This window comes from Gadus morhua, chromosome 3 (assembly GCF_902167405.1).
Source record: "Gadus morhua chromosome 3, gadMor3.0, whole genome shotgun sequence".
NCBI classification, from domain to species: domain Eukaryota; kingdom Metazoa; phylum Chordata; class Actinopteri; order Gadiformes; family Gadidae; genus Gadus; species Gadus morhua.
Genome location: NC_044050.1, coordinates 7,513,707 through 7,528,706, shown reverse-complemented (window position 1 = coordinate 7,528,706; position 15,000 = coordinate 7,513,707). Strand labels below are relative to the sequence as shown.

The following is a 15,000-nucleotide window of genomic DNA, read 5'->3' as shown; positions in this document are numbered from 1 at the left end:
ATCAGGATCGTTGGAACATTAAATGAGGTTGGTGATTGCTTTTAAACTGTGGGCATTTAGCTCCCCATGAGATTGTAGCTGTGCATTAGACTTCACCTGATTTAACCAACGCAGATCTGCTCTGTTAACCGGTGCGATGGATGCATCTATGTAGTATGAAATGATTTAAGGCACCATGAAATCCTCATTGATTTGAGCTCATGTTTCGGTGATTCTGACAAACAAATGTCCATGTGGGCGTGCACAACATTCCAGGCACGAATACTCTTTGATTATCCCGTTGGGGGTGACTTCCAAAGCACTCCCACTATCACACATTCAATCCTGCAGGATCAATACACCTCCAGCCCCTGATCGGCCCGACACTTAACCATGCACTCACTGCCTTCAATTGGGTGTAGAGAAAGATAGCGGGACCCAGAAAGAGAGAGGGAATGTGAGAGTGAAGGAAGAGATAACTCTTTATTTTAACATAGATGCATGCCAGGTTCAAAAACATTTAGTGGGGTTTCATGGAGATTAATTTAAACCAACTGTCTGCTTTGTATGCGCCATGTACCAACATGCTACATAGCGCGCACGTGTGTGTGTGTGTGTGAGTGTGTAGTTTTGTGTGGGTGTGTTTGGAATTGTTCCTGTTGGATCAGTCAGCAAAGTCGAAAAAGATGAAAAATAATGATTGCATTACTGGTTCAATCATTTGGTTTTCAGCCCTAAAAGAATGTTGACCATTAAAGCACGTAATAGTGTCAGTAATGTATACCAGACATCTCTCGTATTTACAGAGACGTATCTGAAGTTCACATCCACAGACTGATCAGTGGCGTTGGGGTCGTAGCGGATGGGTCGGAGGGTTGAGATAGAGAGGTGCGGTCGACATCAATCACACAAAACATATCGACTTTAGAGTCAATCATCCTCCCTTCCACCTCTACTTTCAATTTCTGAAGACAGGCTCCTGCTTCCTCTTGCCTGCTAAAACGAAACTGTTATCATCCTTCCTCCCTCTTTTCACCTTAACTTGAACTACGAAGACCTTCTCCCTCCCTTCTCCCCTCCCTCCCTCCATCCCTACCTCCTCTCTCCCTTCTTCCTTACCTCCTCCCCAACCCCCCCCCCCCCCCCCCTCTTTTCTTTGGTCCTTCCTTCCTTCTTCCCTCGTTCTTTCCTCTCTCCCTCTTTACTTCCCTCCCCCCCCCTGTTCCATCTCTCTCCCTCCCTTCCATCCTTCCTTCCATCCTTCCTTCCTTCCTTCCTTCCCTCCTTACTTCCTTCCTTTCCTCCTCCTCTCCCTGTCCTCCCTCTCTCCCTCCCTCCTGTCCTTCCTCCTTCCTTCCTCCTTCTCTCCCTCCCTCCTTCTCTACCTCCTCCTTCCTGCTTTCCTTAATTCTTCCCTCATTCTTTCCTCTCTCCCTCCTTCCTTCCATCCCCCCCCCCCCCCCCCCCCCCCCCCCCCCCCCCCCCACTCTCTCCCCCTCTACCTCCCTCCCCCCTCCCTCCCCTGTCCTACCAGGAAGGCAGCGATGGCTCCACCAGTCAGGAAGCCGGCCAGCACATCACTCCAGTGGTTCCGGTGCTCCGTGACGCGGACCACCCCCACCAGCACGGCCAGTGACACCAGCAGCAGGCACAGGGTGGGCTTGGTCAGCCGCGTCCCCTTTGTGCCGAACACCAGCGTGATGTACATCTGAAGTTAACACACAGACACACACACACCCACACACACACACACACACACACAGACACACACACACACACACACACACACACACACACACACACACACACACACACACACACACACACACACACACACACACACACACACAAAGACACAGACACACATACACAGAAAACAAGAAAAAAGATGAGTGTTTCATTTCACTCAGTGTCACATTTGGTATGTCCTCACCCTCCTCTGTTTTGGTGTTATGAATTGTGTTTTCACTGAAAAATACATTTCTTCCTACTGTTCACTAGCTTCCTATAACCTTAGACTAGCTTCCTACCACACTTGGTCCGTCCTTACCCCTCCACTCACCTGGGCCTCTCTCTCTGAGAACCCAGTGTTGTTAGTTCCAAGAAACAACAACAAGCCTGCACGCCTAGTAAAAAGATGGCATTTGTTTTTCCTATGCGTCATTATTGGCAATAAGAGAGGAGAGTTAAGCGCGCTGACTCACTCAAATCACAACGTGATGTTCAAGCAGAGGAGGAAGGGATCACAAACATAAACACTTGATGATCACACAAAGCAGAACTAGTGGCAAACTGTGTGGGAACACAGCATCAGGGTTTCATTTTGTCACAAAATGTGTTTTACTCTGAACCTGGAACACCTTATACAATGCTGTTCGAAGTGCCATGAATAATAAAGAAAAGGATGATTTTGGTAAAAAAAATATCATATTTTATTTTTGAAATGCATTTTTATGGTAGTTAGTTAGGTGTACATTTTACACTAGTTAGGTCCAGCACTATAGAATACCACTGCACACTAGCCTCCTATACACTAGCTTTCTACGACCATAGACTAGCTTCCTACCTCTGTGTAAACTAGCTTGTGTTCGCTTGTGTCCTACCTCTATGTAGACTTGCATCCTACCACTGTGTAGACTAGCTTCCTACCAGTGTGCAGACTAGCTTTCTACCACTGTGGTCACTAGCTTTCTACCACTGTTGACTATCTTCCTACCGCTTTGACTAGATTCATATAATGTATACTTGCTTCCTATCAAGACTAGCTTGTGTAAGCTTTCTTCCTACCACTATGGAGACTAGCTTCCTTCCACTGTAGACTAGTTTCCTACCACTGTGTATACCTGCGGCCTTCTACTGTAGACAAGCTTCCTCCCACTGGGTGGACTTACTTCCTACAACTGCGTACACTAGCTTGTTTTTCACTAGCTTCCGACCCCTGTGTAGAGCAGCTTGTGTTGACTAGCTTCCTATCACTTCGTAGCCCTCCCACTGCGTACCCAAGCTTCCTCCCAGCGCAGACCTTGGTTCTTACCACTGTATAGACTGCGGAGTAGAAGCTGAGGGCTGCGTCCTTGGAGGGGAAGGACTTGCGTGCGGAGGCCACCAGGTAGGGGTTCCCCGTGCAGGCGCGGCGCTCCGAGATGTACTGCAGTGGAGACTGGCAGCCAAGGGCCGTGTAGTTGGGCTTGCAGGCAGACAGGAAGTGGGGCGTCTGGTTTCCTGTCACCACCTGGCCAGCGTTGGCGAAGATAGTGGTGGTGAAGAGGCCGAAGGAGTACACGCCTGGGGGACGGAGAGGGGGGGATTTAGTTTGGTGGCTTTTGTTTAAACCTTTATAATTTTTACACAGAATGTCTGTGTATCCCTTCTCACCACCAACATATACGCATGCAAACATACATGCATATCTGCATACATAGGCCTACATGGATGCACATATACAGCACACACAATCTATCCTAACAATAATAACAATACTATTAATAATGGTAAAAATAATAATAATAATAAGACAACGAAAAACGATTATATATATATCAGAAATCATAACATCATTTTTGTTTAAACCTTTATTGAACAAGGCCTGCTCAGTATCCATGGATCTTTGTCGGTATAGCAATGCTATGTAGCCACACATTTAGTTATATTCATAACACAAAGAACAAGTGATTGTAGCACAGAATTTGAAAATGATACCAAGGCTTGGTTTGGGAGTAAGAACTCAGCAGCTATTAGGCAGGGAGGGGGAGCAATGCTCCACAGGGAAACGGACCCACCGAGAAAGCGTACGATCCTGCGAAGAAGAGGGTTGAAGAAGCAGCAGTCAGCGCTCACGATGGTCTTCTCCTGAGCCCCGTCTGTCTTCACCAGGAACCCGGTCACCTCCCCGATCAGGATCTGTACACAGAGGGATATAGACACGTTGGGAACATTGGTTTAGTCAAAATGATGGGATTTCAAAGTGATGCATCAATGTGTCTAAAATTATCAAGAAAAAAAAAGGCAGTTGTATTTATTTAATACTAAAGGTATTTTTAAACGAATAACAATGAGAGAGAATAAATAAATATTAATAAAAGAATAAACAATATTCCAAAAATATGAATGCAACATTTAATTGGCACCTGTTCGAGTCAGCTCCACAAAAGCAAAAACAAATCCAAAGAAAGAGAGTGTGAGAGAGGGACTGTCCTGCCAACTATACCAAGACATCAGAGACACATATTTCTGATAGATTACAAACAACCCAAAAGATTTTGAAAACATGACTGATAACAAAGATATTCCATAAGAGCTTTGTTATGTACAGCTATATGAGAGCGCGCGCGAGAGAGAGAAAGAGAGAGAGAGAGAGAGAGAGAGAGAGAGAGAGAGAGAGAGAGAGAGAGAGAGAGAGAGAGAGAGAGAGAGAGAGTGAGAGAGCGAAAGAGAGAGAGAGAGGGAGAGAGAGGGAGAGAGAGAGCGAAAGAGAGAGAGAGAGGGAGAGAGAGAGAGAGGGAGAGAGAGAGAGAGAGAGAGAGAGAGAGAGAGAGAGAGAGAGAGAGAGAGAGAGAGAGAGAGAGAGAGAGAGAGAGAGCGAAAGAGAGAGAGAGAGAGAGAGAGAGAGAGAGAGAGAGAGAGAGAGAGAGAGAGAGAGTGAGAGAGCGAAAGAGAGAGAGAGTGAGAGAGCGAAAGAGAGAGAGAGAGAGAGAGTGAGAGAGCGAAAGAGAGAGAGAGAGCGTGCATCAAAGTGTCAAATCCAAACAACAGAATGAGACCAAGATTAAAGCTCAATCAGATATGTACTTTTATATTGCTCCCTTTGTAGTGTACAACAAAAGATGTTATGACAAGCTATACTTTGATTACAATTCTCCCACTCACATTCATGTTGGCAGTTCACTCACTACTCAGCTACTCATTTTAATGCAGAGCCAAGCCTTACTCACAAGACTCTCATTATTAGCAGCACAGCAGGTAGTCTCCAGCCTCCAGTGCTTCTGTCAAAACCGTTTATGCTGTGTGTTTGTGTGTGTTTGTGTGTGTGTGTGTGTGTGTGTGTGTGTGTGTGTGTGTGTGTGTGTGTGTGTGTGTGTGTGTGTGTGTGTGTGTGTGTGTGTGTGTGTGTGTGTGTGTGTGTGTGTGTGTGTGTGTGTGTGTGTGTATTGCTGAGAATACATCAGCAGCCAATAATGCCTTGTCCATGTAGATGTGATTTATGTCGCTGGAATAGAGAAGCATATAAATCAACAGGCCGCTGGTGAATCCTATTCCGTTGTCAAATTTGCAAGAACTGTCCTCTTCTGCATGTGTAGGCAAAACTAGGCTATCTAACTAGGCTGCATATTTTGCATTAGTTTAGCCACTTTTGCATTTGCGGTGTGCCTTTTGCCTTCGGTTTGTGTTGTTGGCAGTTATTTTGCGGTTTTTGCATTAGAGTTCTGTTTTTGCATTTGTGTTTTTTCCGTTTATGTGCCTGTGTTTTTCAAGTTTGCAAAGCATTTTCGATATGCAGTTAATCAGACATATCTTGGCCCCTGTAGTTAGAGCTCTCTTCAGATTTGCTTTGGTGTCGGTGGCATGAATTAGAATGGTTTATATTAGAATTGATAGATGAAGGAGTACAGACAATGCCCCCATATGAAGGACCATGCCATTCAATGCAACAGTGTCTAGAGGAATCAAATGCATAAATAAATAAATGTATTCTGATCACCAATTTAGTCCAATCATTTTTATTGAATGTATCATCAACTAATAGTTTGTTGATACAGTTGATATGTAATACTATGTATTATGTAATATATAAATGTAATTTAAAATCTTAAGTGACACACACACAAGAAAAATATTCTCCTTATTCACTGTGCAAAGCAGTCTATTTGCATTTCCCATTTCAGTGCAAAGGTAATCACACAGCAGAAAGATCAGAATAGTGGTCCCTGAAGCAGCTGAAGTGAGTCTTTTTTTTTAAGGTCATGTAGGGTCATGAAAGTTTCCTAGATATGTTTTAGTGCTGCATCATAATGTTATGACTGAGAATAATGACGATAGCCAAATCTCACATAATATATCATATCTTCCCTGATGTGATGATGTTATCAATAAAGCTCCTAGCTCCCAACCAAACGGTATTTCTTGACAGGATTTCTTGATAGGAGCATTGTGATAAAGGCTTTGACTGCCTCTTTTCATTTTTAGCGTTTAAAGACTTTCTGGGGAACAGCAGTACCTATAGAGGAAAGAGGAGGAAACCCAGACACGTGACTCACAGGGAGCCAGCTAGTGCCAGCAGCCAGCCTATGATCACAAAGCACTCTCACTCTGGACAAATCAGCATTAGAAAGAGATCCATTTGACCCAATCTTGTGATTCCTACTCCCACAGCTTGTGTATGTAAATGGTAAGGATAGCCAAAGGGGTTTCACGCTATTACTTATTTTTCTTTTTTTTTTAAGAATGTCTAGATAATAAAAAAAAACACACGCATAAAACTATTTAAATTGTTGCAGTTTTACAGAGCAACAAGAATACGACATTAGAACTGTTGACATCCACTTTAAAGACCTGGTGATGTGAACAACATTGTCCTTAAAAAAGCGTGTGGAAAGTGGCAAAACATCAACAATATATACAGGACAATAGCAACACCATCAGTATATCCACATGACAATATCAGCACCCTGAAGACTAGCCTTAGCAGGCCGATCTCAACAGGTTTGTGTTGTTTTCTGAGTTTATTCCAGTGCTGTAGCCTCCTAGCAGTCTCTTACCAGGGCACAAGGGCTACATAAAGAGCGGCTTCAGTGGATCAAAGAGATCTTGGGGGGATGTACTAAGGGGCTTAGCTGTAGGGCTTTATGGACTAGCAGCAGCATCCCAAAATCAATTCTTAAACACATCCGGAGCTTTAGTCCTGGGGAGTTCAGGCCCAACTAAAGGCACCAAAAGAAGGGCAGACCACTCTGACTTTACAATGAAGTCAGATATTAAAACCATTCAAAAACACCACAGCGCTCTGAGAAAAAGTGGCTTGACAGACTTCCAGCAATAGGTGCATTGCTGGAAGTGCCCAGTATACACATAGAGTTGGTAAATATGTAGGAGTTATGTGATGTAATTGATTAAGGTATTGTGGAGTTAGAAGAGGAGTGGTTTATTTTGGGTGAATTTGTTATTTATAATAAACTCCACAACAGTCCCTATCATCAGCATCAGATAGTGATCGATATTGATAGCCCCGTCCGAGAGAGGAATCTTCTTGGACACTTATTGTATAATGCCATGGTGTGTGGAGCATTTCATAAAGAACATCGCTCACCATAAAGCTCATACTCAAAGACGATACTAGCTTTATAAAAAGCTATACAAATGTATCTCATAGTGTATGAATTCAAGCTGAAACGGGGGGGAGAGCAATACATTTCTTCCTGCTTCCGATCCGCTTTTACAGGAGCCAATCACCAAGCTGTCTTTTCCCCCTGGCGCGCTATTGGCTGGTTTAACACAATGACGACAGGGAAGCGACGGCCAGCAGCCAATTGTGTCCAGAGTCATTTGAACTAAGCCCATCGATCACACCTCTTGTGCTGAAGAAAATGACAGCAGCCACCCCAGACCAATCGTGCAATCTACTGTTCGATTGAGAGTCCATCCATCAGCACTACTTCAGACACTCCACTGAAACTACAGACTTCCACATCTGATGTCGTGACATGAGATGAACAATTCATGACTTGGACAGAAATCTAATAATTGAAACGTCACATTAAAGTTTGTATCAGCGATTCTAGGACGAAGCATTGATGATCACATTCATCTGATCTTTCCTCACGATCCGCTAGCTGCCCGTCCCATAAGCAGGCCCTGAAAGAAATGCATCTCTGCAGACAGCCTATGCTCCGATATCGTCCACAAAAAAGCAAATGGTACAACCAACCACTCAAAACCAATGTCAATAGTATTACAACTAATCACCGCCAAGGGTCGGGTGTTTTGGGATTTTGCGCTGCATTCGCGATAGTTTTTACTGGATGCACGAAACACGGAAGGTCTCGTTTCAAATACCATCAGAAGTGAGGTCACCCAACATCGCTGATACATCATGCAACTTTTAATACCTTGGACAATTACGACTATTAACGACACATTTAGGATACAATTAACGACACATAAACCAGACACACCTCGATCGCAAATCATGAATGCAGTATCCGAATCAGCATGCAATTTAAAAATGTTTATGATCATCTAAATCTTTTTCAGTTATTATTTTGGCTTGCATTTAGCCAACATGCAACATTGAGCCATACAACTAAGATTGCAACGACTTTCTCCTTGGTTGTACAGCAGTTCACCGCTTGTCATTTGTAACATTTTGCCGTTTTCCAACCCATTACGTTATGCAGATGAGGATACTGCGTGACACCTCTTAATCGCTTCTCTCACCACTAATTCTCTCCGTTGGCAGCTCGCTGTGTTTCTGCACACCTGTCTTCACACGTAAGACAAAATTATCTTCTGTTGTCAGAGAGAGAATGTCTCCCAATGAGCCCCCACTTCAACACCTGTTTGGAGATTGTGATTGTTATCACAATCACAGAGTGTTGTCATGTGGGGTCTGAGTTGTTCTTGATATGTGTTTTCAATACATTACTGAACCCTCCTTGGTGGGTTGGTGGGTATCAATAGTTGGTTTTAGCGGGGTCTGAAGAAATCTTTTGAATATTGAATATGTATTCAAAGACCTCCACTTTCCACTGAGATATCTTGAACCGTTGTTCACAGGTAAAGCCTTCCACCAACTGATTCATTTATTCCTGTCACTACTAAAAAATTATTATGTTTGGCAGACTGAGTTTCACTGCGCTGAAGTAAGAAGCGCCATCGGCTCAAACATAGCTTTATTAGCAATTTCATATTTAAGAAAGCCCACAATGATCTTTTTTTTGTCTCATAGTTTTCAACAACAACACAAATAGCTCATCAGCCCATAGTGTGATTTAGAGACAGTCTGTCTGGCTTTCAACCTGTGTAAATTTTTTAAAAATTGTATTTCATTCCCAAGACTGAAGATTTAATACAAAACAAGGAAAGGAACATGTTATTAACCATAGTATCTATTTCCTCATCTGTACAAGAAACCTTTTTAACTGAATCAGCGGTTGCAAACCCTTTATTTCAAACAGTCCTACCAAACTCAGCCTGAGTCGATAAGGAATTGACCCAAGATACTTTTTCAATAAATACACCAATGGCGCCATCTCACACCTAAAGAAACAGAAACAGTCAATACTGTGTGGCAATGTGATGCACTCCCTTTTATGAGCAGCAAGGATTATATTTGTCAGTATATATATATTTTTTTTTGTTTAGTTTTTTTAACAGGGATGTGTGCACTTGTGTTTAGTTTTTGCACCTGGAACAGAACAATCTTCTGTTTAAGTACTGTATTGTATTCTATAAGATAAAAAATAAAATGGGAATCTCCAAACAAATGTAAGATTAAATTCAATGCTTTGGTGAATGGTTTTATCAAGTTTGTGGGGTTATCATGATATCAAAGTCTTATTAGACAATAATACAATTAGACTTTGTATACTTGTTTAATGAATGTATGTATGCACAGTGGTTATAAATTGCAATTGTAGGGGTGGGATGTCTTCCATCATTTCATTACATCTGAATTTTCAATCCTGAAAGACAGACAAACGAATAGACAGGCAGGCAGGCAGACAGAGAGGCAAACAGACAGACACACAGGTAGACGGATACACAGGCAGAAAATCAGAAATACAGGCATACAGAGACATTTATAGGAAGTAAGAGCAGAAAAAAGTTCTAGATTGAGAAAGGTAGGGAACAAGACAGTAGGCAGTAGGAGAGAGAGTCAGGGAGAAGGAAGGATGGGGGATGAAGGGGGGATTTGAGAGAGGGAGGATTTGAAAAGGTGGATGACAGGAGAGAGGAAGGAAGATGAATTGTCTGTCTGGTCCGCAGAGAGCTGACAAGATCAAATCTGGTGGGATTCTCTGGGAAGAGAGACCCAGAGAGCTGACAAGATCAAATCTGGTGGGATTCTCTGGGAAGAGAGACCCAATGTGTGTGGTGTGTGTGTGTGAGCATGTGTGTGAGTGTGTGTTTCTGTGTAGTGATGAAGTCTATCACAGAAGAAAAAAAAGTGAGGTAATACTAAACCCTAGGAAAGCTTTTGACATTGACAACTGAGTTGTGTGCATGTCTGTGTGTGTGTGAGCGTATGTCTCTGCATGCATGGCTGCGTCTGTGTGTGTCTGCGTTTTGTGTGCGTACGCATTTGTCTCTGCGTTCATGTGTTTGCGGGTGTGTGTGTGTCAGGTGTGTGTTCTAAAGAATGTATGCGTGACTTCGGGTAGGAAAATGCTGACAAAAGAGGAGAATGAGGATCAAGAGGGGAGAAAGGCCCAGACGGGAGCTCAGTGTCGCTGAGAGCACGTCTCCAACAGCCCTCGCATACATCACTTCCAGGCCTTTGGCATGACAAAAGGAGCTGATGAACGGCGAAGACAATCTTTTCCCCCCCAGTTTTCTGTGACAGCGTGGCAGGAATTTCCCCGTAATGATGGACTCATTGCTGTAGAAACTCTGTAGTACATATTCCAGGCCTGTCTGTAGTGCTGTTTCTGCTACAGATCTCCACCAAAAAAAGAAGAAGACGAGGCGGAACATGTGCATCAAGCCTGTGCGCTGTATGCAAACATAAAGGTCGAAGAAAAGTTGAACCGAAGAACAACAACAGCAGTACGAAGATCGCGTTTGAAAGTTAAAACCAGAATCGATTGCCATTGATGTTGTTGTTATAAGACTTTGGGATTTTCACCCTAGGACCTGGTTTCAAAAGAGAGCATTTGCACTCTAAAAGCTGTCTACTGAAAACACTGTGTCTTTCTGGACGGTCGGCCCAAATGTGCAAAATGTCTGCGTTTTTACACAAAAATCGTGTGGACTGGGCCTTAAGGGCTGATTATGGTCCCACATTCACGCAACGCAAGGGGGTTACGGACCCCATACGTCCTTGCGGACCCTACTTGCGTCCACCGCAAGGGCCTGACGTGCCTCTCCCAAAAAAGTTATCCTTCCATCAAGGTGACATAGCAGCAAGGGCTGTGATTGTAAAGTAAATTTCCCATGTAGGGGATGAAATAAAGTTCTTAGCTCTTATCTTATCCGTCTGGTCCACTTACTAAAACCAGACGCAGAACCAAAACAGATTCTGCGTCAAAGCGTCTCCGGGTCATTGCGTTGCGTCGACGTGATACCATAATCAGCCATTTAGACAAGCACACTCCACCAAACATCTTTTTTTAAAACTAACCTCATCAAATTCCCTTAAGGCTACTGTACAGACGGTGATCCGAAATTTCATGTATGAGTTATCGTGTGAGTTTCTTGAGATTATATAATCCAATCAATTACAAGGAAAAAACAGCTTTGGCCGGAAGAAGCCCGGGTTTGATCCCACTTGCAGTCAGTTGGGTGGGCTGACAGGAGACCCTGCGTGCCTTGTAGCGGTGAATAGTGCTGCATGTTTCACCCTGTGATGCTCTCTCTGCCTCCCCCCCAGGGGTCAGTTTAGGACATGCCTGCCCCCGGCATGCATGACACACAGACACACCAACACCAACACACACACATACACAGATGCAACGTGCGAGCGCGTGTCATCACACACACATGACATTCACACGCATGACATCACGTGCCAGTAGTAACCATGACAATCCGGCTTCCCTCACCCTGCATTTTCTCTCCCTCTCCCTCTCCCCCTCCCCCTCCCCCTCTCCCTCTCCCTCTCTCTCTCTCTCTCTCTCTCTCTCTCTCTCTCTCTCTCTCTCTCTCTCTCTCTCTCTCCCTCTCTCTCTCTCTAGTCTGTGCTCTCCTCTCTCCGGGCAGCGTTCCAGAGTCTTAGTGAAGAAACTGGGCTTAGCAAACATCCCCCGCTCTCTCTGTGTCTCCTTATCTGTTTGTCCCTAAATATTCCTGATACAATTTCATACTTTCTCCTCTCAACGTTCGTTCCATTCCTCTTCTCCTCATCTTTCTTTCACGCACCTCTTCAGTTCCTCTCCTCCTGTCCCTTGCTCTTCCATTCTCCTTCTCTCCGTCTCTTTAACCAACCTACTCTGTCTCTTCCCTCTGTCTCTGTCACAGATTACTAAAGACAAGTTACGTAAGGTTTAACCCTCGTGTTGTATTTAGCATCCCGTATTTATCTTGCATTTGTCATTTTTTCTCAATTCTCTCAAAGCTTTTCCCCTTTTTTCTATCCCTGGACCTGACTTATTTAATCGTTTCTTCTCTTCCCCTTCCTCACTGCCATTCCTTCTTCCCTCATGTGGGTCTTGAGAAGTTAATGTGTTAAGTTGTTAAAGCGTGTTAAGGTTCTCTTTTGGTGTGTCGCCAGGCCAGTGACACGCCGGTGACCCTTCCATTGCCATGGCTAGACTAGAATGTGTTTTCGCAAGCTTGCGGCTGGGAAATTAAGAGAGATGATCACTTCAACCACATCTGTCCATGCTCCATCTTGTTTTGTAGTCCCTCATCAGGACTTTGTTTCCCCCAGGGGTCACAACAAGGTCAAGTGAAGGGGGAACAGTTTCTGAAAGCTAATTCAGCTTCATCAGCTGAATTCCCAGACTTCTTCTCGTGTTTCCATGCTGGACTGAGTCTTGCATTTCTGCTCCTGCACTAAGAAATTGTCCATTGCTGTTCTCCACGACTTCAACGTGACAAAGTGAAAATGAAAGTGGGACTGTTTGGTTGCAAGTGTTGGGAGTAACGCGTTACAAAAGTAATGCATTACTTTTTGCTGTAACGCGGCAATGTAAGGCATTACAAAAAAAAGAGCTAATATTATACTCGGTACAAATCTGAGTAACGAGCGTTACAATGCCTTTTAAATCCGAAATTAACTTGTTGTTTTTACACAAATTCGCCAACACCGCGAGATTCGCAGAGGAGAAAAACATCAGCGCAAATGTTTAAGTCCTATTGCTGCTAGAGGAGAAGATCACGGCAGCAGCAGAGTCCAGGGGGGCTGGTTGTAGTCTTTTCGCTCGGTTCTCCGTATCAACTGTAGGGCTAGAATGGAGCGAAAAGACTACAACCAACCCACCTTCCCGTTTCCAGTCAAGGAGCAATGAGTCTTCCAACAGAAATCAATGGAATTACAAAATGCCTAATAAAACACCACAGAAACTGTATTTCGCAATGATTTCTGAAAACGAACGTATAGGGTAGTTTTAAGGACAGTTTTGTGAATACCCATAGCCAGCCATTGTGAAGCAGGCAGGGGCGATTCGAAATAAGCCAATTACCCGAGACAGGACCAATAGTCAAAATTTTGTTGTCAACCACTCTATTTCAACCTAGACAACCCACATGAAAAAATTCTATAGTTTACTATAGTAAATAAACTATAGTATACCCTATATATACTATAGTAAATAGTGTAGTGTTATTGAACATTACTATAGTAGTTTTACTACAGTAAACTATAGTATACTACAGAAAATTCTATAGTTTACTATAGTAAATAAACTATAGTATACCCTATATATACTATAGTAAATATTGTAGTGTTTTTGAACCTTACTATAGTAGTTTTACTACAGTAAACTATAGTATACTACAGAAACTTACTATAGTATTTACCATAGTACACTACAATTTCTGGAAAATTACTATAGTAAATCCCACACTATATTGTAGTATAGTATAGTAATCTATAGTATACTACACTGTGTAGTAACTTACTATAGTATTTACCATTGTACAGTACACTGTCTGGAAAATTACTATAGTAAATCCCACACCATATTGTAGTATATTATAGTATACTATAGTAATATATAGTATACTGTAGTAAATGCTGTAGTAAACTATAGTATTTTTTCCCCTGGGAAACCAGAAAGTTGTTTTTTTTACAATCTACTGTTGTAGGCTCTAGCTCTATTGATTTCAATATGAATACCTAAAGTTACAGTATTATTATTCTAAAATGTATTGCACCATGAGCCAAAACTGTGACTATGTTGTATCTGTGTTAGCTTAAGCCTAGCTCAGTCATTATGCCATACCACATCACCTCCTGCAGTGTAATGAGCTGCATTGAACACAAGAAGATCTATTGAGAACACCAAATCCAAATGTCCTGTTAGTTTGGTGAAAATAATGCAAAAGTAATGTAAAAGTAGTTACAATTCAAAGACAGTAATATTGTAATGTAAATAATTACTTTGAAATGACAGTAACAAATAATAAATAATGCATTACTTTTTTGAAGTAACTTGCCCAACACTGTTGGTTGCCTAGGCAACGTAGCTGATCCCCACAGTCAATTGCCTCGATACATTGTTGAGTGTGCAAACGCACATACACAAGCATCCACACACAGACTCACACACACACAAACACACACACAATCAAACACACACACACACACACACACACACACACACACACACAAACACACACACACACACACACACACACACACACACACACACACACACACACACACACACACACACACACACACACACACACACACAAACACACACACACACACACACACACACACACACACACAAACACACACATACATTCAACGGGGGACATTCAACATGCAATTAACATGCAAATTAATCTGGCAACCCCATCCACATACAGAGTATTGTGGAACTCACTTCCCTGTTGAAATATAGAGTCAGGGTGGTGGGGAACAAATTGAGAGACAAAGAAAGAGGAGAGAAAGGTTAAGAGGAATATAGGACAGTGACACCCCTCTCTGGGCATTAACCTTTAGCAACATTAACCCAGCTTGTTGTGATCAAAGTCTTCTAGTCCTCTTGAAGTGTCTTCTAGAGTCTCCGCAGGAAGAGGACGAGGAAGAGTTTCATTTCGACTCCCCCTTCCCCATGCTGTTCCATGCCTTTCCATTACTGCTGTGTACTTCATGTCCCACTTCATCATTCCTAAAGGATCCTCATGGAGGATAGC

At 43.0% G+C, this 15,000-nt stretch overlaps 1 protein-coding gene across 4 annotated transcripts in view; it reads right to left on the bottom strand.

Annotated features, from left to right (window-relative positions):
* Positions 1 to 15,000, bottom strand: part of plppr2b (phospholipid phosphatase related 2b) — a 68,708-nt gene that overhangs the window by 4,458 nt on the left and 49,250 nt on the right. For all 4 annotated transcript variants that reach the window (XM_030351254.1, XM_030351255.1, XM_030351253.1 and 1 more), the window contains 3 exons: positions 3,759 to 3,879; positions 3,014 to 3,264; positions 1,511 to 1,687 (listed from right to left, as the gene is read on the bottom strand). In XM_030351254.1, coding sequence (XP_030207114.1) covers positions 1,511 to 1,687; positions 3,014 to 3,264; positions 3,759 to 3,879 — 549 coding nt within the window. The remainder of the gene's footprint in view (positions 1 to 1,510; positions 1,688 to 3,013; positions 3,265 to 3,758; positions 3,880 to 15,000) is intronic.